General features: G+C 39.3%; 1 protein-coding gene across 1 annotated transcript; it reads right to left on the reverse strand.

Moving 5' to 3' along the window:
• Positions 1–21,130: 21,130 nt before the first annotated feature.
• LOC127079239 (probable LRR receptor-like serine/threonine-protein kinase At1g06840) lies at positions 21,131–23,883 on the reverse strand. The gene is made up of 12 exons (XM_051019647.1): positions 23,855–23,883; positions 23,678–23,749; positions 23,427–23,570; positions 23,257–23,328; positions 23,064–23,135; positions 22,810–22,884; positions 22,361–22,429; positions 22,183–22,251; positions 22,015–22,083; positions 21,707–21,843; positions 21,333–21,616; positions 21,131–21,223 (listed from the first exon to the last, which is right to left on the reverse strand). The coding sequence occupies exons 1-12, from the start codon at positions 23,881–23,883 to the stop codon at positions 21,131–21,133; spliced, it is 1,185 nt and encodes a 394-aa protein (XP_050875604.1).
• Between the last annotated feature and the right edge of the window lie 1,554 nt (positions 23,884–25,437).

Consider the following 25,437-nt stretch of genomic DNA (forward strand, 5'->3'; position numbering starts at 1 on the left):
TGAATGCCTCCCATCCTTTTATTATCGGAAACTTAGAATTAAAAGGGTTTAAAATTTGTATAATTATGGTTTTAATTTTGACGAAGATTCGAGCAATGTGGCGTACGCCAATTATTCGAATAATCGAAAGATAATGAGGCGAATGCCTCCTATCCTTAATTATCGGAAATAATTAAAAGAATTTGGAATTTGTAGTTTATTTTGAAGACGTGATTTGAATATTGTGGTTTGATGTTTTAATTAAATGACGAAAATTCGTGCAATGTGGCGTACGCCAATTATCCGAATAATCGAGAGATAATAAAGCGGATGCTCATTATTCTCCTTTTCATTTAAAGATTAATTGAAATATTTTTAGAAAGTATATTAATTAATCATGATGTTCTAAACTTGATTGGAAATAATAATCAAAATTAAGCTATTATTATGTAATCGTAATTATCTTTTAATAAAACATATAAAATAAGAACATAATAAGTGAAAGAATCTGGGTGTGTGGGCGATAAACAGGGGGTAAAGCCCGAAAATATGGCAAGGGTTTGTAATAGGCCCTAAGGCCCTAAAACCCTTTTTTAATACTCATATACGATCAGCAACAAAAAATTTGAAGTGGGCCTTAAGCCCGAACCCTTCTGGATTCGCCCAAGAGATCCCTAGTTAAAAAGAAAAAAATAAAACACGTGACCATGGGACTTCCCCCATTCCACCGCATGTGACCGCTGGTCTTCCCCAGCTGGCGGAAGGTGCGTGCATCTAGGGAATCATCAACACTTTTATGATTATTAACTAACCTGCAACTATCTATGATTCAAACTTTCCCAGGTATTCCATCATTAATATAATAAAAATGTATTTAACAGTCATTATCAGCATAAAGAAAGAAACAACTCTCTTCTCTCTCGTTCGTCCCTCTACTTTCCCTTTCAACTTACTTCTTCAAAAGCACTACCCTAATTGTCCTTCAACTAACACACAGAAAACGAATTCGAGTCTCACAGACAAAACCCCTAAAATCTGGAATCAAAGATGAACATACGGTGTTCATCATCGGAAACTTGGTAGATCCTAAAAACCGTCTCCGATTCCAACGACATGAAACGAAAACCTTACAACAGAGTAAACAGCATAAACAATTTCAAACCAAAATCAGCAACATTCCTCATGGATCTACCATAGTCTATACTTAAATCAAAACAATTCATGAATAAAAAACAAAATCGTCAAATCAGATACGCAATCGGCGACTACATGGTGATATAATGCTTTGGAAAGGTTGAACAAAAGGCGAAGGACGTCACCGGAACCTTCCGACTCCGGCGAGACTCCGATGAGCATTTACCTCAAGTAAGCACCTTTCGATTTTGTGTGCGAGCTCTTCTCTTGTTTCCGCTTAGTTTTTGGCCTCTCCTTCTTCTTACTTCTGCGTTTGGTTTGTCAGGGTTTAGCTCGGTTTGCTCAAAGTTCTGGTGATGAACTTTGAGTATCCCTTTGGTATCTTTGAGCTTTGGTGTGTAGGTTGGGATGCGATTTCAGCAAAGTGACGGTATTTTTTCTCTCTTTTTTCAGTGATTGGCGTGCTCCTTATATAGAGCGAAAACGGTTGCTCCAAATCATGAGCTGTCAAGGATTCTCCAAATCATTTGGTTAGAATGAAATCTTTTTTCAGATTTGGTGGGGACCAAAGTTTTCGTAGGTGGAAAGATAAGTTGGCTTCATTCTTTAGACCCTATGGAAAGCACGTAACCGCTCTCAACGGCTTCCCTCTTTTTACCGTGGTAAGACCTGCGTTTCGTTATGGTGAGAATTTCGATTTACTGTCACAGAAAGTAAGCTTTTGAATGTGACGTGTGATTTGTGTCACCAATTATTTTACTTAAATTCACTGAAAACAGTTGACTAATTCTCGGTTTCAATTTGCAGGTTGGTAATTTGGGACTTTTTGCTTGGGACTTTTCGGTTTTATCCGGTATGCGACTTACCGCAGGTTTTGTTGTGACCACTGATGTGTTGCTGAGTACTGATTATCTCATTCCCGTTGGTAAGCCTGTGTCACTATCTGGCGGCAATCCTCCAAGAAGATTGGCAAATGCTGCAGGTATCATCGCCTACAAAGTTTAAACCATGTTGTTCATTGTGTTGTATGATGATGTTACCGGTGTATTCAATCCGTGTTGGTAACCTGCTGCAGGTTTTGGTTGCATTTACTCTGCACATGGTTTAGACCTTGCAACTGGTTTTTTAACAAAATGAAAGGCAAGGGCCAGATGCTTCCCACCACTACAGTTTGATATCTTGGATAAATTATTTGCAAAAGCATAGGAGACGCTAGTGTTATCCTGTCACGGTCGGAGCGTGTTGAGTTTGGCTTCCATAGCCCTTGTGTAATGTTATGGTCAATGGATTCTTGACAAAGCTGGAAGTCTTGCAATTGTGTTGAATAGCCTTTGGCTTTTTAGAAGAACCAGAACCTCTGCCGAAAGTTATCACAGTCCATCATCACTTCAAACTCCATACTTAATAGGCCCGCATTAAATCAAAGTGATTAGCTTTTATTTGTGTGAGCTCTAAACTTTTGTATTTCTTTTGAGCTTATTCCCAAACTGTCATAACTGGATTAGAAAATTGAATGTTACATGTAACTTTTTTATTGCCTGTTTAAATTGTTTGCCATGTAATCTCTCTGTACTTTGAATTGGTTCTTAATCTACCGGAGTACTATTGAAACAAACAAGTGTTTCCCTTATAATGGTCTGCGGCTGGTTATGGTTGTCGTACCATACTTGGCTTAGCAAAAAATATTGTATTGAGATTTTCCTTGTAAACCAAAACGGCAGAACTAACTCTGTTTGTTGTGATAGCAGGATGGGCGTTTGATTGGGTTCTGTAGTAAGCTTGTCATGAACGACGGGTGGGACTTATGCCAATGACTTTGGTATGTTGTAGGCCTCAAGTGGTAGACTCATGGTCTTGTGATAAGTGAGCCTATCCTTGCTAATCCTGTGATGTAAAATCCGTTATTCCGCCGAGAGCATTAGTCCATTGGACTGTGTTAACCCCTCATCATTGTCACATGGTTTGAAATGAATTTATGGAAAGTGAAGCAAGTAGCTTTGTACATGATGCTAGTTAATTCACAAATGAAAAATGCAATTTGGCATGTGACCATTATCTTGAATATGATTTGTACATATGGTTTTGGTGGTGAATCCTAAAGAGCAAAGGGTGGATTAAAAGTATAAAATTGGATTTTGGACCAAGTCTTAACTATATATGTATGATAGATTTGAACATGACCCGAACTGATCACATGAACATAGTTAATGAACCGAGCTATGAATTTAATGAACCACCAATCCAGCCACGATCAACACTTGAATTCACTCACACTGGGTTTTAACAAACTTGTATGGCCGAACAATATGCATGTCATGTTGAACATACAATGCAAATAATAAAAAAAATGAAATTAATTCTATAAAAATTCAAATATGCCTTGACAAAATTGGGGTATGACAGATACCGGTTACTGGGCATATAATAGGTGACCACCCAAACGTGAATTGGGGAATATTCCCAAAACACTCATCATCCAAAAGGAGGGCTGAAAAAGCAAACTCGACTTACAGGATGGACATCCGATTTCATAATGAAATACGAATCTTACTCGACTGGGGAAGAAAAAGACTTTGACTTAAGAGTGCATGAGATATATTATCTATTACCGTCAGAACATAGATAACATACTTGCATGGAGGATTATCCACAACCGGCTACTGGGTTATCAAAGGATAAATCGATCGAAAAGAACGGGCATCGGGATACCGAATATTGGGTATAAAAATGATGACCAAACAAAGGGAGAAACAATCATTACCAACAAAGGGTAAATGAGAGATGACTCGCTGGGGATGCATTGACAAAGCAATGATCCGGGAGATATATCGTCGGTTACTAGGAGATATACTCAAAATGAAGGGATATCAATACCGAATATTGGATAAAGATAACCAACAAAGATGGGATTACGTATACCAATTACTGAGTAGAAAACCGCAGAAGAGTAACCATCATTGGTTAGGATGAATAAAATCAAGGGTTAACTCTGCAAGGGGATAAAGATGGGGTTTACAACTACCGGTATGAGGGTAGAAAACCACAAAGATAGGACTTATAACTACCGGCTATTGGGTAGAAGGCCAAACTACTCCGCCGAGGAAAAGATGGACAATTATTGGTTACTGAGCAATCATTCATCTAAACTGCGGGGAAGTGTAGGGGAAATAACAAGGGTAATCAATCTAGGAACAAACTAGAGAGACACAACGAAACAAGGACTCAACCCAATGAGGATATAACTCAAGGGAGTAATTCCATTCCAATACATGTTTTGGGAGGAAACTGAAATAACAATCACCCACGAGGACATAAATCAGTGGGGAATATGGAAGAAAGGATAAATACTTTCTGCATATGGGGCTGACTCTAAATGGAGAGATCAAACACAAACATCTGCTTGGGGAAATATGTATCACCAAATAGCAGTAGATAACAAACAAAGATATATGGCAAAGAATGCAACATGAATATCTGAATGTTATAACTATGCATGTATATGCATAGTTTATGTATGATTAATGCTGACAAACAGACATATCTAACACAAACAGGTCCAAGGATCACTGGATAAACATCTGGTACTACATCTCAAGAGAGAAAGCTAGGCCTATTGGAGGACACCTAATCTAATGAGGTAACAAATACTAGGAAACAATAATCTCTGCAGGGAGAGGAGAGCGAATCACTCCACTGGGGATGGAAAGATAAATATTTCTACATCCACTCTTCTCAGGAGGAACCAACAATAAACGGGCTCTGGTCAGACAATTCCACTAGGAAAGCACTGCTGATAACTGAGCCGGGTACTACCTGTAGGCGATCTACTGGGGCTACGCTACTGGTGACCATACTGGAGAATAAAAGTGGGATCAACCCTGCTGAGGATGATCGAGGAGCAAATCTGCTGGAGATTGATGTAGACAAGTCCACAGGGGAGAAGTTACGAATCAAATGTTGAGAATTCCTCTCATGCCGGAGATTCCCTGCTCATGGCATATCAATTTATCAATTTATAGGGGATTTTAGGTCTATCCAAACTCAGGGATGAAAACCATATAATTGATAACATAAATGCTTGTCTCAGACTCTCAGGGGAATTAGATGATTGAGACCACATCCAAAACTCCAAACTCTCTGGGTATTTGGTGGGATGTACAACTTTCTTCTGTGCTCGCAGAGGAGACAACCTGAAAGATAAATGAAGAGGATACAGGCATGCTGGGAATATGAACAGATGTCTTACCCTTTTGAAGATCATACTATCCTTGGGAGAGCACTGAAGATGTCCCAATTATCCCTTTTTGTCATTGTAAATGTTCACTTTGTTTAAAAACAATTTATGAAAATTTTATTTATTTAAAACAATGATATTTATCAATTAAAACATGCAAACAATATTTTTTGAATAGAAACAAATAAGAGTGCAAAGAATTGGATAAAGGCTTAAATTTATTTGATGGGATGATAGTCTGCAAATGGCAAGACTCCATGGATCTTTACAAATTTGAAATTGGTGATATATATTGGAAACGGGCTATATTGAATATAATGACCATTTCTCCACCAACTCTGAATCCGATGTATTTGAGGCTTTAGTTGACGATGACTGAGCGAGACTCTGACAAATGACGGCTGAAAAGCAAAGTCTTGTCAGGATGCAGTTACTTGCCAAATCCCTAATTTTTGCCTAGATTGCCCCAGGGTGAGGTACTCAATCTAGCGGGATATATATATCTATTTTCTTTTATGTCTCTAACTTTTGCCTGGATCTCCCTTTCGGGTTTTCAATCCACCGAGACGCTCATTTTTGCCTAAGTCGCCCTTTCGGGTTTTCAACTTAGCGAGCTATTCTGTTTTTATTTTAGGCGAGGTATTTCTTGACTGCTTCTGAATTCACAGGACGAGTGAAATCCTCCCCATCCATACTTGTAAGTATCAAGGCACCTCCTGAAAACGCTCTCTTAACAACGTATGGACCTTCATAGTTTGGAGTCCACTTGCCCCTGGAATCGGGCGCGAAAGACAAGATTTTCTTGAGCACGAGGTCACCTTCTCGGAACACACAAGGCTTGACCTTCTTATCAAAAGCTTTCTTCATCCTCTGCTGATATAACTGACCATGGCACATGGCAGTTAATCTCTTCTCTTCAATTAAATTCAGTTGGTCATAACGACTCTGAACCCATTCAGCATCAGTCAACTTGGCTTCCATCAAGAATCTCATTGATGGGATCTCCACCTCTACTGGGAGCACAACCTCCATGCCATAAACAAGGGAGAATGGGGTTGCCCCTGTTGAAGTACGGACATATGTGCAATAACCATGCAAAGCAAATGGCAGCATCTCATGCCAATCTTTGTATGTAACAACCATCTTCTGGACAATCTTCTTGATATTCTTGTTAGCAGCTTCAATAGCCCCATTCATCTTGGGTCTATAGGGAGAAGAATTATGATGTGCAATCTTGAACTCGCTACACAGCTCTTTCATCATCTTGTTGTTCAAGTTCGATCCATTATCAGTAACGATCTTATCTGGCACACCATAACGACATATAAGTTGATTCTTGATAAACTTCACAACCACCTGCCTGGTCACGTTTGCATATGATGCCGCTTCAACCCACTTGATGAAGTAATCAATTGCTACGAGAATGAATCTGTGACTGTTGGACGCTTTCGGCTCTATCATGCCAATCATGTCAATTCCCCACATACAGAAAGGCCATGGAGATGAAATCACATTCAGAAGTGTCGGGGGAATATGAATCTTATCCGCATTGATCTGACACTTATGGCATTTCTTCACATATTTGCAGCAGTCAGACTCCATTGTCAGCCAGTAGTAGTTTGCTCTTAACATCTTCCTAGCCATGGCATGTCCATTGGAATGAGTACCAAATGAACCCTCATGGACTTCAGTCATTAACAGGTCTGCTTCGTGTCTATCCACGCATCTGAGCAGAACCATGTCAAAATTTCTCTTATAAAGCACATCGCCATTGAGGTAGAAACTGCCTGATAATCTCCTCAAAGTCTTTCTATTTTTCACAGATGCCCCAGGCGGGTAAATCTGACTCTGAAGAAAACATTTGATGTCATAATACCATGGCTTGTCATCTTGCACCTCCTCTACTGCAAATACATGAGCTGGTCTGTCCAACCGCGTCACCGTGATATTGGGAACTTCATTCCAGAGTCTCACCACGATCATCGAAGCAAGCATAGCAAGTGCATCTACCATTCGATTCTCATCTCGAGGAATATGATGGAAGTCAACCTCAGTAAAGAACGTTGAAATCCTCCTCGCATAATCTCTATATGGGATGAGGCCAGGCTAATTCATCTCCCATTCACCTTTTATCTGGTTAACAACAAGGGCCGAATCACCATAAACGTCAAGATGCTTGATCCTAAGATCAATACATTCTTCCAATCCCATGATACATGCCTCATACTCAGCCATATTATTCGTGCATTTGAAAGTTAGCCTTGCTGTAAAGGGAAAATGTGTGCCTTGAGGAGTAATAATCACTGCCCCAATACCATTTCCATATTGATTTACAGCACCATCAAACACCATGCTCCATCGGGAACCAGGCTCTGGCCCTTCATCAAGCGTAGGCTCATCGCAATCTTTCATTTTCAAATACAAAATCTCCTCATCTGGGAAGTCGTACTGAACTAACTGATAATCCTCAATTGGTTTATGTGCCAAGTGGTTAGCCAAGATACTACCTTTAATAGCTTTCTGAGCTCGATACTCAATATCATACTCAGATAACAACATCTGCCAATGGGAAATCCTCCCAGTTAAAGAAGGCTTCTCAAAGATATACTTGATTGGATCCATTTTGGATATCAACCAAGTGGTATGATTTAACATATACTGACGTAAGCGCATAGCAGCCCAAGCCACAGCACAACATGTCTTCTCAAGCATTGAGTATCGAGACTCGCAATCAGTGAACTTCTTACTCAGATAGTATATAGCATATTCTTTCTTCCCTGATTCGTCTTGCTGACCAAGGACACAACCCATTGAGTCTTCAAGAACTGTCAGATACATGATTAAGGGTCTCCCTTCCACAGGCAGAGATAGAACCGGAGGCTCAGACAGATACTCTTTAATACTGTCAAAGGCTTTTTGACAATCCTCGGTCCAATGATGATGCTGATATTTCTGGAGGAGCTTGAATATTGGCGCACATGTGGCAGTCATGTGGGATATAAATCTGGAAATATAATTCAAGCGGCCAAGAAAACCTCGGACTTGCTTCTCAGTTTTGGGCGCAGGCATCTCTTGTATTACTTTGACCTTCACAGGATCAACCTCAATACCTCTCTCGCTGACAATAGAGCCCAATAACTTGCCGGAACGAACTCCAAATGTACAATTGTTAGGATTCAGACGAAGCTTATACTTCCTCAAACGTTGAAAAAGCTTCAACAAGTGTTCTACATGTTCAACTTCCGTTCTCGACTTCGCAATCATATCATCAACATACACCTCGATCTCCTTGTGCATCATATCATGAAACAAGGTAGTCATAGCACGTTGATACGTGGCTCCGGCGTTCTTCAAACCTAAGGGCATCACTCGATAACATAATGTTCCCCAAGGTGTGATGAATGTTGTCTTCTCCATATCCTCGGGTGCCATTTTGATCTGATTATATCCGGAAAATCCGTCCATAAATGAGAAGACATGGAATTTAGCTGTATTATCTACCAACATATTAATATGTGGTAAAGGAAAATCATCTTTCGTACTAGCTTTATTCAAGTCTCTATAGTCCACACACATTCAGACTTTTCCATCTTTCTTAGGCACGGGCACAATATTGGCCACCCATTGAGGTTATGTAGAAGTCACGAGAAACCCCGCATCAATTTGCTTCTGAACATCCTCTTTAATCTTCACTACCATATCGGGATGAGTTCTTCTGAGCTTCTGCTTCACAGGCACGCACTCAGGCTTCAAAGGTAGGAAATGTTGCACGATATCAGTATCCAGACCAGACATGTCTTCATATGACCAGGCAAAGACGTCGATCTATTCTCGTAGCAACCCAATCAATCCCTTCTTGACAGACTCTTCCAGGAGTGCCCCAATCTTCACTTCTCGCACACAATCCTCAGACCCCAAGTTGACTGTTTCTAGATTCTCAAGATGTGGCTGAATGATCTTCTCTTCATGCTCAAGTAGACGGGTAATCTCTTCAGGAATTTCTTCAACATCATCTTCTTCGGCCTCAAATACAGGGAATTCAAAGTTGGGAGATGGTGTTGGATCATTATGTTCAATGGGTTTGATCAACCTGCATAATGATTTTAGATATAAAGAGATTTTAGAATTCAAACAAGGAAAATCATTATGCAGATGAAAAGATTGATTTTATTCTATTTTTAAGGTTTTATGTGATCATCAATTTCATGCAAAAAAGCAAAAAGGGAAAATAATTTGGAAAAACAAACATTTAACATGAATTTATTGAATGAAAATATCATTGTATTTATGAGCCAACAATGTCATCACTTTTTCTTTTGGCATGGGAGAAGGGTTTTTAAACAAAATGAACATTACGTTGACTTATGGACAACTGTTGGAACATCAACAGCGACCCAATTATTGCAGACCTCTCACGGGATGACAAAGTTGCCAGAATCTTCCTCTGCATCCTCTTCCACAATAGCAGCAGCTTCCTCGTTTTGAACGGCGTGGATGAACCCACCATCTGAAACAGCCCAAACTTGTTGAAAGTGCCAGAACAATACCCTATGCCAGCCCGGGATTTGTTGTCTTCCATCTTGATCATTTGTCCCAAACCGGTAGTTGTGCCATGCTCAATGGCCATCTTAGCATCATTGTAGGACGCAAATGAAGAAGTTCCTTTCTTAGTAGGCTCAACAATAGATAAAGCTTGGAACGGCGTCCCAACTTCATCCTCAGGATCTATGTAAGAAAAGGAAGATAAATGGATAACCAGAAAAGCCTTCTCTCCCCCTACCACCACCAGCTTTTTGTTCTGGACAAATTTCAATTTCTGGTGTAGGGTGGATGTCACTGCGCCTGCCTCGTGAATCCATGGTCTGCCCAACAGACAGCTATATGATGGGTGGATATCCATGACCTGAAAAGTGATCTGGAAATCACTTGGTCCAATCTTGATTGGGAGTTCAACCTCTCCAATCACCGTTTTGCGGGATCCATCAAAAGCTTTAACAACCACTCCACTCTGCCTCATGGGAGGCCCCTGATATGACAATCTGGCCAGAGTGGACTTTAGCAACACATTCAGTGATGATCCAGTGTCTACCAGCACATTAGACATGACATCATCCTTGCAGCTCATAGATATGTGAAGTGCCAAATTGTGGTCTCTTCCCTCCTCGGGGAGATCAGTATCACAAAAACTCAGATTGTTACAAGCGGTAATGTTTGCAACAATACTATCGAATTGTTCTATCGTGACATCATGATCTATATATGCCACATCCAACACCTTCTGTAGAGCTTCACGGTGTGGTTCTGAGTTCATAAGCAAAGATAGCACATAGATCTTTGATGGCGTTTGTAGAAGCTGATCTACAATGTTGTATTCATTCCTTTTGATGAGCCTCAGCATCTCATCACAGTCTTCTTTCATTGTGCCATTCTGGCCAGCAGCGACAGGAGTTCTTACAACAGTGGCAGGTTTATTAGCAACAAGTGTCGGGTTCAGAGCAATAAAAACATTCCCAACCGGGCGCACAACACAATCAGCAACATCAACCCTTCTGGCGTCAGCCTGGGGTTTCGGGAGGAGCCGAGAAAACACGACCACTGTGGGTCAGGCCGCTGACATCGACGATATTAACAACAGAGGTAGAGGGCAGGGGCACCTCCTTCCCATCCTCCAATGCCACAACATTGTAACGGTAGGGGACAACTTTATCAGAAGACTATGGCACAGGGCCAACTGGTTTAATTATCAAAGAGGGAGAAGCCTTCTGCTTGCTGCCATCATACCGGATGACAACAGGCTCTGGGATCCGAAATACTGGAGATATCACATTGACTTCATCATCAGCATCGCGATTCTGAAGTATTTCAATTACACCTTCATCTAGCATTTCTTGGATGTCTTTACGGACTTGGCGACATCCCCTCTGATTGACAGTGAAAACACGACATCTGTCATGGTCGTGCTCATAGTGACTGTACTCACACAACACTCTGTGCATCTTGACCAACAATTGTCGAATATGGCTGACATATTTGACCTTATATTTACCAGGGCATCCCTGGACCATGTTGATAACATATTTCCCATGCTCGGGCAATGGGTTCTTCTTAACGTTGGGACCTACGTCCTCGAAACACGAGATACCACTTCTCACAAGGTCTTGAACCTTGGTCTTCAGCGGGTAACAATTTTCTACATCATGTCCGGGGGCACCGGAATGATAAACGCAATGTAGCTCGGGCTTATACCACCACTGAGGGTTGGTAGGTATAGCTGGTGGGTCGCGTGGAGTGACCAGTTTCCTCTCTATCAAAGAGGGATATAGCTCTACGTAGGTCATTGGAATGGGATCAAAGGTGACCCTCTTCCTCTCATAACTGGTACTAGTCTGATTATTGTTTCGAGGCTGGTAGGCCTGCTGTTGAGGACGGTGCTGTTGTTGTTGATATTGTTGATGTTGCTGTTGCTGGTTATTGTTGTGTTGATAGTGCTAATTTTCTCTGAAAACAGGTGCTATGTGAGCCACCTGATGCTTATTACCGGAGGGACGCACGGTCTTCCTCCTTACCGGGGGTCTTCTAGGTCTAACATGGGTGGTCACAGCATGTGCCTCGCCATCTTTCTTCTTTCCAAACTCCCCATATCGTTTGGCAGAAGAGCCTTCTTCTCTAGTCAGGCGCCCTTCCCTGACTCCTTCTTCCAAACGCATCCCCATGTTCACCATCTCGGTGAAATGAGAAGGAGCGCTGACAATCATCCGCTCATAATAAAATGAGCTCAAGGTCTTCAGGAAGATCTTGGTCATTTTTTTCTCCTCTAGCGGAGGCACAATCTGTGTAGCTAGCTCTCGCCACCTCTGGGCGTACTCTTTGAAAGTTTCCTTGTCCTTCTAGGACATGGCTCTCAATTGATCCCTATCGGGAGCCATATCCATATTATACTTGTATTGCTTGAGGAAAGCTTCACCAAGATTATTGAAGGATCGGATGTTCGCGTTGTCCAAGCCCATGTACCATCTCGGGGCAGCACCAGACAAACTATCCTGGAAATAATGAATGAGGAGTTTATCGTTGTCGGTCTGAGTCGACATCTTCCTTGCATACATAACCAGGTGGCTGAGAGGGTAAGTATTTCCCTTGTACTTTTCAAAGTCAGGTACTTTGAACTTTACAGGGATTTTAACATTTGGAACTAGGCAGAGTTCAGCAGCAGACTTGCCAAAAAGGTCATTTCCTCTGAGAGTTTTGAGTTCCTTGCATAGCTCAAGAAACTGATCGTTCATTGCATCCATCTCTTCATAAACATATTAGACCTTAGACGGCTCAGAGTAGTAAATGGTGTCGTCTACTCTTGGCATAGTATGCACGGCAGGAGGTGGAACGGTGATGACCGGGCTAGATGCTGGCAGAGAAGCAAACGTGGGGGCAAGACCCTCAGGAACAAAGTTTGCGGGCATCCCCCAGGGAAACCCGGCTGGCATAGCAGTTGGTGCAAAGTGGGCACTGGCCGCAGGCACGGTTGAAGAGGCAATCTCAGAGATGACTGTCCTCTGGGGAGGAGTTGAAGGTGTCGGAGACGACCGAATTTCGGCGGCCATGAAAGACTCCATCAGGGCAGTCAATCTGGCCACTTCCTCCTTGAGTTCATGGTTCTCTTTCTCTAGGTGATCCATCAGTCTTGAAGTGTTGTCTCGAGTGTAGTACCAGTGAGTCAGCTTATCTTCAAAATAATTGAAGAACACAGAGTTAGACCATTGAACAAGAAGCTTGGAGCAAAACCTGCTTATGCACATGATGCATGCAATGCTTGTGCATATGATTTATTTTATTTATTAGAGGAACTTTAGAGTCCTATTTGCAAGTATTTGAAAATATTAATCATTTAGACATATATGGAAATATCATATCAATCATATCTGGAAAATATTTTTACACCAAAGAAGTACAGTCCATGTAACCAAATACAATACAAGAGAGAAGGAAAATGAAAATCCTATGGAACCCTAGAAACAATCGTCTAAAGCTCTGGAGACTGGAAGATAAGTTGCACGAAGCCTCTTCACCTCCCTCTCATAGGCTGCCTCCATATCTTCCTTCTCTTTGGAGAGTCGATCGTACTTCCTCTTCCAGAACATGGAAGACAGAGGAAGAAGAGAAGTTACCACATCATCAGGCTCATCAATAACCTGGTGCTCGAGAAACTCTATCAAAGCATCCTTCTCTCTAAGCTGCTGAAGCAACTCCTCTCGTTCATGGATCCAGGCACGTGAACGGTCTTCGTCTCTCAACTCCTCTACTCCTTGGTCAGGGAGGGTTGAAGGCCCAGCCACAACCAAAGGTGTAGGTCTTGGATACTCATACGGCATAAGGTACTCGGAAGCTCTCCTCCTAACCCACGAGGTATAGGGTTCCAAAGCAATACAGTTCTTCAGACCAAGCTCTTTCCTTCCCTTCCTATGGATCTTGCGCCAAGCGCGGACCATCCTTCCCTTCAAGCCTTATGGATTTTTACCCTCCTAAAAGAATACACCCTCTAACAAAATGTTATTAGGTTTATCCTTTAGGGGGAACCCAAGCTGACGGCGTGCTAAAATAGGGTTGTAGTTAATCCCACCACATGTACCAAGAAGAGGCACATTGGAGAATTCACCACAAGAGTCGATAATCTGCACACCATCATATACGCGGTTGTACCAAAAGATATCATCATTAGTGAGAGACATAAGTCTCGTGGACCATCGTAGACATCCTTTGTTCTCCTTGAAGGCGACCGTCTGCGGCAAACATCACACAATGGTACCACCACCCTTTGCATTCCTCATATGCAAAGAGAAATAAGTGTCCCCAGTAGAGTCGTCACTTTTCTGTAGCGGGGTATTTGTTACCTTTAGATTTATTGACTAAATCAAAAGTAAACCATACAAGTCGAGTCGCCACCGCACTTCTATTTATCCAAAGGAAAGGTTAGAAAGCGAACAAAAACCAAGAAGTTTTATCGAATCAAAAATTAATAAAAATGTCAGAGATCGGGGTAAGGGGGTTGGTTATGCAATGGGAAGGTGTTAAGCACCCAAAACATCCTAGGTACTCCTAGGGAGCCCTTTTCACACTTGTTGTAAGGTTGGTATTTTTGTGAAAATTTGTTTGTGCAAACATGCTTGGGGAGATGAGAGAAGAATATACAAGTTATTTACAATTTTAAGTTTGAATGGATAAACCCATTGCCTACGTACCATCTTAAAAAAAGATTAGGATCAAAACCTCGTAGTTCGGGGTAAAAATCTCAAAACAAGTTGGTGAATTAATTGGTCCAAAAGCCTTAAGGTTTTTTGTTATCCAAGGGAGAAAACTCAACCTAAAACCACAAATCCACCATGTGAGGATAGCTTCAACATGTTAGTGAGGGGTTAACCCTATAATAAGCATGGAAGACTCATTGTCCATCACTAAAGATGTAGGTGAGTATTATATCTACCTCAAGGATAACTCAAACCTAATAGCTAAAGGTTATGAAAAGTTTTTGATAAGAGGTGGCCATTGAAACCACAAAAGAATTTGAATGGGTTATATTTACCAATGAAAAGTATATACAAAATATGGTCAAAGTTGACTTAAAGATTTAATTCAAAATAAGTGTTATGAAAAGAAAGTTTGAAAATCAAAAGCATAATGCTTAGGTTTCTAATGTTTGAAAAGAAGTGTTAATAAAAGTTTTGGCTTGGGTTAGAGTGGAGGGAAGAAGAAGAATGGCTAAGTCCTAAGCATACAAGAGATGAAGGGAAAGAAATAAGACCATAAATGGAGTTCCCTTCTTGAGATCATATTGATGATCCAAGTAGCTCCCATCCTTTGGAATAAGCAAGCAAATAAGTGTATACTCAAGCAATCAATCAATCAAGCAAACTCTTAGAAATCCTCCAATGCCTCTTAGATCTCTCTCTTTGGAAGCTCATGACAATGGTTCTTCACTTAGGCTCAATGTTGGAATCCCTAGCACAAGAACACACACATCAAAAAGTTCTATAAAGCAAACAAAGAATGGACAAGGAGTTTAGAAATTGGTCCTTTTCAAAGTCCTCTTCAACAATTTATAGCACTCTAAAGGCCTAAAGCCTAGTTGCTTTTTGACTTTTATAGCACTCTAAAGGCCTAGGGCCTAGTTGCTCTTTGACTCGATTTTTGCATAGGAAATGTCCTAAAGTCTAAATCCTTTTTGTCCATTTTTGCATTTGGTCCACAACAATCAAAACAAAAGCACAAGCACAAAAATATATACACAATTATGTGCTCAAGTGAGCAAAAGGCAAATTGCATTAACATAAACATGTGCTCAAATGAGCAAAGGGCAAAAGCAAATGAGTAATATGTACAAGAATAGTAAATTGCATAAATGTAAAGTGCAAGAATTAAATGTTAATGTTTAATGGTTAGTATTAGTGTGCCATAAGGCAATTTAGCGCTATGTTAAGCAATCGTAATTGGACTTATGTAGAAGTCACAACTATCTGAGGCCGGTCAATAATAATGTAGGCAACAACACAAGTTAGAGATCTTGATTAGTGAATCAAGCTCCTACAACTTGCCATGCCAAAAGAAGAAGAGAAATGATCTTGTATTGATTTAGGTTCTTTGCTTGATTAGGAAGCAACCTATCCTTAATGCAAAGCCATTCACTTGAACCATGATCAAGATGAATTAGATTTGAATCAAGGAAGGTTAAACCTCCCATGTATCAAGGCTAACCACTAATCTTTAACTCATTGATCAAAAAGAAAAAGAAGAAGAAGAAGAAGAAGAAGAATAAAGTGCATTAATGGAAATGAAATGAGATAATCAACAAGCATTGACCAAAGATATATGAAATCAAGGTCAAACATATAGTAAACAGAAGTAAGATGAAAAATAGAGATCAAGAAACAAATAAAATATTTTTGGTATTTTTCAAAATTAAAATAATACTTGAATTAAAATAATAAAGAAAGGTCAAACTTCAAATTCACTTCAAATCAACTTTGAAAAGTCCAAGTGAATTATCCCAAGTTCAACAAGGTCAAACAAAGTTTGATAAATTTTTTTAGCATTTTTAGAATTCAGAAACTATTTTTAATCAATTAAAAATGCATAAAAATAACCTAATTGAATTAAAATCTCAAATAAATATCAAATCAATTAATAAATTGATGAGAATACTTTTCATAGATCTATCATCATTCAAAGAGGTTGGAAAAATATTTTTGTATTTTTTGAATATCAAAAACTATTTAAAATGAATTAAAAATAACCAGAAAAGAGAAAACTCATAAAAAATATCAAATGATAAAATAAAAAATATTAAAAATCATTTTTAGAAACTAGAAATTAAAAGAAGAAAAATGCAATTGGTCTCACATTTTTTGGACCAATAATGAAGGAGATATGATTTTTTGAAATGAAATAGAATTAAAAAAATAAAAAGAAAATGAAATTAGAAATTAAAATGGCAAAAAAAATGTGGAGCGTTGGATGAAGCTCATTAAATGAGCTGGCAAATCACACGGATCACACATGCGCGCCTACCAAACACTTCAGTCAATGCAATCACACGTTGCCATTAATTAGGTCATAACATTGAGTGGCTATGATTAAATCTGGAAAACAAAATGCACGACTGAGATTCAATCTGGAGACCAGACGGTGGTGTGCACCACCATCTTCTCCGGCCAACTTCCGGCGCCGGCCAAAATTTACAGAGAATAAAACTCCACCAAATGACACGATCCAGGTATCAAATGAAAGCTGGGGTGATGTACATCACCCCTGTACCAACCAATTCTACTCTAGGCTTCCATAGAAAGTGGAATAAGAGCTTGAATTTTGTGGTGTTCAACTGGAACTTGATGTAATTTGAAAATTCAAAGCTCAAAATGATTGCCTCTATGGAGAGGACTTCAAACAACCCAACAACAACAAAAAATATGCAATACATAAGTAGATTCGAAGAAAACAAAATCTGAAGTAAACCTCTGAAATGGAGAGCTTGAGAGCACGATCTCTTGATGCTTATGCTTGCAGTTTGTTCTATGGATCAAGGTGAGCAAGGCTTAGGAACTGTAGATATAAATATCAATCAAGGAAATTGAAGTTTATATCTGAAAAATTTGAGAGAAAAGGTGAGTTCCTTTGAGTATGGTTGAGGAATGAATCGTGCAGCATGTAAGGCGCCCTTAGGTTGTGTAAATGAGAAGCATGAGGCACTTATTTATAGCAAGTTGTAGTTGAATGCATGATCATTTCATGTGCATGGAAGGAAAGGGCCTCCATGCATGGGCCTGTACAGCCGCATGGAGGGCCCAATTCCACTTGGATTTGCAAGCTTATCATCAGCAGATCTAATTTGGACGTGCAGATGGTGTGTAATCAAATCATGCAATGCATTTTCAAATGGTTTCCAAAATTGTACCAAATAATTCATCCCTTCGAAAATGGCATTTCCAAAAGTGAAGCATAGCCTTATGGGTAGTGGTTGGAAAGCTTTTGGCATGAGGATCATTTGTTATATTGACCAAAACTTCATTTGAAACTTGGAAATTGGTGAAAATTGATCATGAAGTGTAGGGTGCAAAACATGTACATGTGAAAATTTCAAAAATAGCCAAACTTCAAGCCCTTCTGTTTCAATGATATAAGCTCCAAATGACAAAACCTTCAACATCAAAGTTGTAGATATTTTCAACACAATCAATTTGGACTTAAGTTTTGCACCATTTGGATTTCGGATGAAGAAGTTATGGGCACTTGAAGTTGGACTTTTTCACATTTCAATGCTTTTGGTCCAAAGTGACCTATAATGTTTTGCATTATCACATGTATTTCTTTTAGGATTTTGAAAATTTGTCCAACATAACAAATGAATTAGATATCTTAAAATTTCCAATTCATTTGATCCCACCTCAAAATCATGAAAAATGAATGAGTTATGTCCTTGGGAAGTTGACCCAAAATTAGGGTTTCAGTCAAAATGACCTATAATGTCTTGAAATGGATGATGACCTTCCAAGATTAAAATCAATTTTTGATGAACATTAAAGTTGTTCTTGTGGTTCTTAAGAACATGTTTTCTCTTGGGGTCATCTCCATTTGACAAACACATTAAAAGTTAGGTCTCAGTGTATTTCAAAATAGTCAGATGAATTGACTGATCAACTTCTCAAGTCCATACCTCAAATCTTGATGAATTGATGATTTAGGACACTCAAATAAGCTCAAATATGCATGAAATGATGAATTAAATAACTTCCCTTGATTGTATTTGCTCATGGGTTGAGGTTGCTTCATGAGCAAGACACAGTTGATGCACAAATGAATTAGGGTTTCCTTGGGAAACAAGCCTCAAACCCTTTGGTTTGCTTTGATAAAAATGATGATTTGAGATACTTGGGACGCATATTTTATGTATGAGAGCTTTGGGAACCATTGACATGCTTGCTTTCATCTTCACCTAGCCATATCAATGAGCATAGGGCTTCTACGAGCCTTGAATCTTGTGACTGCTCAAGCTACAAACAAAAGATGTTAGTGACATATTTTTGTGCTTTTGGTTAGTAAACAAAATAATAAAATCAATAATATACAATTCAATCATGCTAGGTGATCTCAAACCAAACTCTCAAGAGATCCCACCCAAAGGTAAGGAGCCAAGATGCTATGATCCTTGAGGCAAGATGCAAATGCAATGTTATGATGCCATGAGGGATCTTAGGATCAAAATTAGGGTCTTACAACGTCATCGGAATAGGGTCAAAAGTAACCCTCTTCCTCTCATAGTTGCTGGTGTTGTTATTGTTGCGAGGCTGGTAAGCCTGTTGTTGTTGACAATGTTGTTGTTGTGGTTGTTGTTGAACTTCTCTGAAAGCAGGTGCTATATGAGCCACCTGGTGTTGGTTGACAGTCGGACGTACTTCTCTCCTCTTCACAGAGGGCCTTCTTTTAACATGGGAAGACATAACATGAGTCTCCCCCTCCTTCTTCCTATCAAACCCTCCATACTTCTTTGTTGAGGAACCATCATCACGAGATAAACGTCCTTCACGGACTCCCTCTTCTAGCCTCATTCCCATATTCACCATTTAGGTGAAGTCCGAGGGAGCACTAACAATCATGTGTTCGTAATAGAAAGAGCTCAAAGTCTTCAGGAAGATCTTTGTCATCTCCTTCTCCTCCAAGGGTGGCACTATCTGAGCTGCCAGTTCTCGCCATCTCTGGGCGTATTCCTTCAAGGTCTCCTTATCCTTCTGGGACATCGCCCTCAATTGGTCCCTGTTTGAAGCCATATCCATATTATATTTATATTTCTTTAGAAAGGCCTCACCTAGATTGTTGAAAGTGAGGATGCTGGCACTCTCCAGCCCCATATACCACCGGAGCGCAAAACCTGTCAGGCTATCCTGAAAGTAATGAATCAACAGTTGATCGTTGTCGGTCTGTGTTGACATCTTGCGAGTATACATCAAAAGATGGCTGAGTGGACATGTGTTTCCCTTGTACTTCTCAAAGTCAAGCACTTTGAATTTAATAGGGATTTTAACGTTGGGCACCAGGCACAAGTCAGCGGCACTTTTCCCAAAGAGGTCCTTACCCCTCAAAGTCTTCAGTTCCTTGCGCAGCTCAAGGAATTGGTCTTTCATCTCGTCCATTTTTTCATATACGTCCGGGCCCTCAGATGGCTCGGAATGATAAATGGTGTCTTCTACACGTGGGAGAGTGTGCACAACGGGAGGTGGCACAGACAGGACCGGGCTAGATGCCGACATAGAAGCAAGAGTAGGAGCGAAGCCCTCTCGTATGAAGTTGGATGACATTCCCCAAGGGAACCCGACTGGCATAGTCGGAGCAAAGTGGGTTGTAGCAGTAGGCACTGTTGAAGTAGCTACCTCAGAAATAACTATCCTCGCGGGAGGAGTTGCAGGAGTTGGTGAAGCTTGACTTTGCACGACCAGAACTGACTCCATCATGGCAGTCACACTACGCCAAATAAGGGAAAAGAGAGCGCTTTTTTTGGCCTATAACAACGCTTTAAAGCGCCCTCTAATCTGGCGCTGGCATAGGTAAAGACAACGCTTTTTTTCCTGGTGAAAGCGCTCTCTAAAGTGGCTCTTTAAGCCCTTTATGGGCCACTTTAGAGGGCGCTTTTTAAAGAAAGCGCCCTCTAAAGTGGAAACTTTTAAGGGTTTAGAGGGCGCTTTTACTGGAAAATGCCCTCTAAAGTGGAAACTTTTAAGGGTTTAGAGGGTGCTTTTACTGGAAAGCGCCCTCTAAAGTGGAAATTTAAAGGGTTTAGAGGGCGCTTATTTTGGAAAGCGCCCTCTAAAGTGGGTGGTTATTTAAATTTTTTTTTTAAAAAGCGCTATATTTATTTATTTATTTTAGACAACCTGTATATTGAAGCAGTACACCTAAAACTGTATAATTTGAAGCCCTTTTTCACACATTGCATTCAACAAGCCTTATATACAACAATCCATTGATATATAATCGTTTAACTTCTAAAGATTCTAAATATACAACCAATTCATAACTTAAAAAGAAATAAAACTAAGTAGCAAAAGCATCTCTGAGATGTATGTTTTTTTTGCTAGCCGCAGTCTTCTTAGGGTCCGCTTCCTGAATCGAAGTTCATTTCTAGCAGCCATTCCTCGCATGCCGGTTTGAATACAAACAGCTTTGGAATAGGTAGTTTTATAAGCACTTCTCGAAAGATACATGCGGATTTGTTTCTGGATTATCAAAAAATTCATTTTATTAACTAATTCATTTTACAAAGTGATTTATAATTTGGGACAATTTCTTACCAGAAATCCATTCCCTTAGTGTGCCGTTGGGCATGAATTCATAAATCAGCATCTGAACTAAGAAAAGAAGTATATGAAATGATACTATAGTCAACTATCAAGCAAATATGGCAAAACTTATGATGATATGCATAAGATAAGTGTAGCTATAGGTTATTTACCTGCTCTCCTTCTTCGCTACAGTAGCCTAATAGAGAGACAAGATTTCGATGACGTAACCTCGATAAAAGCTCAATCTCAGTCAAGAACTCTTTTTGTCCTTGTAATGAATTTTCTCTTGCTCGCTTAACGACAACAAATGTTTCATCAGATAAAATGCCCTTATAGACATTTCCATAACCTCCTTCCCCAACTTTAGTCGAGATATCAAATTTGTTAGTGGCGTGAGTCAACTCTTTCAAAGTGAATGCTTTCACACCATCTATTTTGATACATACATTAGAGGCTGCAAAAAGAAATAGCCATTCGAATAAATTTTACTTCTTCAAAGATTAATCAAATTGACATTATCAGAAGAAAGCGTTAAAATACTTACACGTTCGTTTCCTGGAAATCAAGTGCATGTATTTCGAATTTCTTCTAAAAATTAGGAGCATGGTTATTGCGGTTATTGCTAAAACAGCAGCAACGGCTCCTATTATAATAGCAGCAATAATGCTTGTTTTTCTCTTTCTGCTCTCTGTATTAATAATTACTATAACAATAAAATGAAAGTACTATTAGAGAAACTCAAATATAATAAAGAATAATAAAATGCTGAGATTGAGAAACTTACTATTTGCATAAGTTGAATAGAGTTTTATTTTAGAAATTTTAAATACAAGTTGACGAGTATATTCTCACAATCTTTGAAGATAAGGATATATTCCGCCTCGGGGAATTGATCCGTTGAGTTTGTTATGGGACAAATCACTGCAATAGCAGAAAAATACTATATAAATATTGCGATGAAGATAAGTTAAGGTTTAAAATATATACAAAGTTTATAAATAAAATTGGCTATTTACATACACAGTTGTCATATTGGTTGAAAGATTATTTGACGGTATAGACCCAGTGAACTGATTCCAGCTAAGATCCCTAAACCATGAACCAATCGCAAATGAGTTTGTAGACAAAACAGAAGAAAATGATTTCGTTGTCATTAGGCACAATATAAAGCTGAGCCACGAGATATACTTAAACATACAAATATTTAAGACTTGGTATTGAATTTAAATCGGGAATAGCTCCTTCCAGGCTGCAATTTCTCAGACTCCTGTAAAATCAAGAGGAAACATTAGCTCAAAAAACAAAAGCCATGTTCTTGAATTCATTATTGAAAACTTGACGGTAAGCTTTTCTAAGTCCAAATGAAGCCTAAACAATGCCTTTTTTAAATACTTTTAATACACACATTTACATGAATACTCTTTGGCCGTGAATCATGGAGAAACAGATACTCCATATCCTATGTCAAAACTCAAATTTGAGGCTTGAAGGAGTTAGGAGAGAACACGAGACCAAATTTCTAAAGGCGATTTCGAGGCCGTTTAAAAGAATGTTTTGACATAGTGTATGGACAAACAATAGTCACTGAATATTTGTAGCATCATATATTGAGCGCGAAAAAAAGGACACGTAGATAACAGTACTTACAATTTTACAAGCCTGGGTAAATTTTCATAGGTAGAAGGAATTCCATTCCCGCTGAAATTATTGTTATCAAGTTGCCTGTAAGTGAAACAAGAAAGAATCAACTTTCCAAGACAAAAAAGATTGATTAGAGCATAACTTGAATATGTTCGCTAATCCTCCTCCACAGATCAAGCAAAAGCATGTCAATAATGCAATATATACAATGAAAAAGTTATTATATGTTACTATTCTAGACAATGTGGAGCATAACATACAGTATTTCCAAACTGTGTAACTTGGAAAATTCTGGTGGAAGATATCCCGATAAGTTATTGTTATCCAAAAGCCTGTAGAGTCATGTTAACAAGCAGACACAGTTAAAACTTGTAAAAAAATGAAAATCAATTTGGAGATGCAACTCTAAAGTTTCAAATCATAAAGGAAATTTAAATTGGCTTCAATACTCACAAATGCATAAGATTGGAAAGGTTTGAAAGTTTGGATGGAAGTTGACCAGTGAACGAGTTGTTGTTCATGTGGCTGCAATTGCAAGACAGAAAAGCAGCAGAATGAGTACATGTAAGAAATCGAGCTTTATGTTCTGTTGATGAACAATTTTGGTTTAGACATCCACTTACAGGTGTCTAACGTTGATCATATTCGCTAACGATTCTGGCACAGAACCTGACAGTTGGTTTTCATCTAGTTGGAGTCTATTCATATTCGTAAGGTCGCCAAGCTCATCCGGTAAACTGCCAGATAATTTATTTCCATTCAAGAGCCTGCGTATAAAACATCTCAATTAAGCGCTTATGCTATAAGCTCTAGTCATACAAAAACTTGACGAGGATCAATACTAATAATTCATTTTCTTTGGTAAGTTTCTTACAAGAGTCTCAACGATGTAATGTGTCCGATTTCCTTTGGTATTGTGCCAGTCAGATTGTTCCACATGAAATCCCTTCAGCATAAAACAACGAAGATATTAGCACGGTATAACATATCATCGTTTATTCTTCTAATTCATATAGAAATTGTTTACCAGGAGATAGTAGAAAAATCAAACCTGGTTGAAATGCTGCTGTAACTTCTCATTTGTCAAATTGATACAAAATTGCTCGAAGCTGAACAGGGCCGATGTAAAGTTAGTTACTGTTAGAACAATAACTGTGGTTCAAAAGTAAATAGATACGAAAAATGTAAATAGAGAACATAAAAAATTCGATCACAGAGATTGGCCAAATGTGCATACGTCTATAAACTTCATATAAAATTAGGCAATAGGGTGGTTAAGATTAAGAACCTGTTTGTCTTGAAACTCTCGAATCCGTATATATCTAGAACTCCAATTAAGTTCTTCGAAGTCAGAAGAGAAACCAAAAATGAACAATAGCGAACGTCAGAAGAGAAACCAAGTAATATGAAGATTAGAAAAATACCTATGGTGTCAAAATCGAACAGCTAACAACGAATTAATAGAAGGAGGAAACGTCGTAGATCTAACAGAGGTGGAAGGAGAACATCTTAGAAGTAGCGAAAATCGTAGCAGTGAGAACCCTAACGTGAAAAAGAACGAAAATAACAGAGAGTGAAATAACAAAACGCGCAGTATGTTATAATTTTAATGTTTACTAAAGGGGACCTTAGAGGGCGCTTGTGGAAAAAAAGTGCCCTCTAAAGGGGGCCTAAGAGGGCGCTTATGAAAGCGCTCTCTAAGGCTTTCCAAAAGCGCTTTATAAACTGGAAATGCACATGGACTTATAGAGCGCTTTTTTAAAAGCGCCCTCTAAGGGTAACCTTAGAGGGAGCTTTCTAAAAAGCGCCCTGTATTGTTGTCCCTCTATCTCCTCCTTATTTTTTCGCTTCACCTTAGAGGGCGCTTTATTACAAAAGCGCCCTCTAAAGTGCGCTGTCTATTCCAGTTGTTCGCTCCTTATTTTTTCGCTTCACTTTAGAGTGCGCTTTTGTAATAAAGCGCCCTCTAAGGTGCGCTGTCTATTCCAGTTTTTGGCGTAGTGTCAGTCTAGCGATCTCTTCCTTCAGGTCCCTGTTTTCTTGCTCAAGGTGTTACATTATCCTCAGATGATTTTCTCTGGTGTTATACCGGTGCGTTAACTTGTCTTCAAAATAAATGAAGAGCAAAGAGTTAGACCACTGATCAAGAGCTCAGAACAAAACCTGCTTATGCATATGATACATGTAATGCTTGTGCATATGATTTTTTTTTATCAGAGGAACTTTATAGAGATTTATTTGCAAACATTTGAAAAAATATTGATCCTTTTAAGACTTATATGGAATACTCATAGCAATAATATTTGGAAACTTTTTACACCAAAGAAGTAGTACAGTTTTGGTAACCAAATACAATACAAGAGGAAAGGAGAATAAAATCCTATGGAGCCCTAGAAGCAATCATCCAAAGCCTTCGAGATCGGAAGATAAGTTGCACGAAATCTCTTCACCTCTCTCTCATAAGCTGCTTCCATATCGGCCTTCTCCTTGGCGAGCTGATCATACTTCCTCTTCCAAAACCTAGATGAGTGAGTAAGAAGAGAAGTAACCACATCATTAGGCTCATCAATAACCTGATGCTCCAGAAACTCTATCACTGCATCCTTATCTTTGAGTTGTTGAAGAAGCTCCTCA

The sequence above is a fragment of the Lathyrus oleraceus genome, chromosome 5 (genome assembly GCF_024323335.1).
Source record: "Lathyrus oleraceus cultivar Zhongwan6 chromosome 5, CAAS_Psat_ZW6_1.0, whole genome shotgun sequence".
Taxonomy (NCBI): domain Eukaryota; kingdom Viridiplantae; phylum Streptophyta; class Magnoliopsida; order Fabales; family Fabaceae; genus Lathyrus; species Lathyrus oleraceus.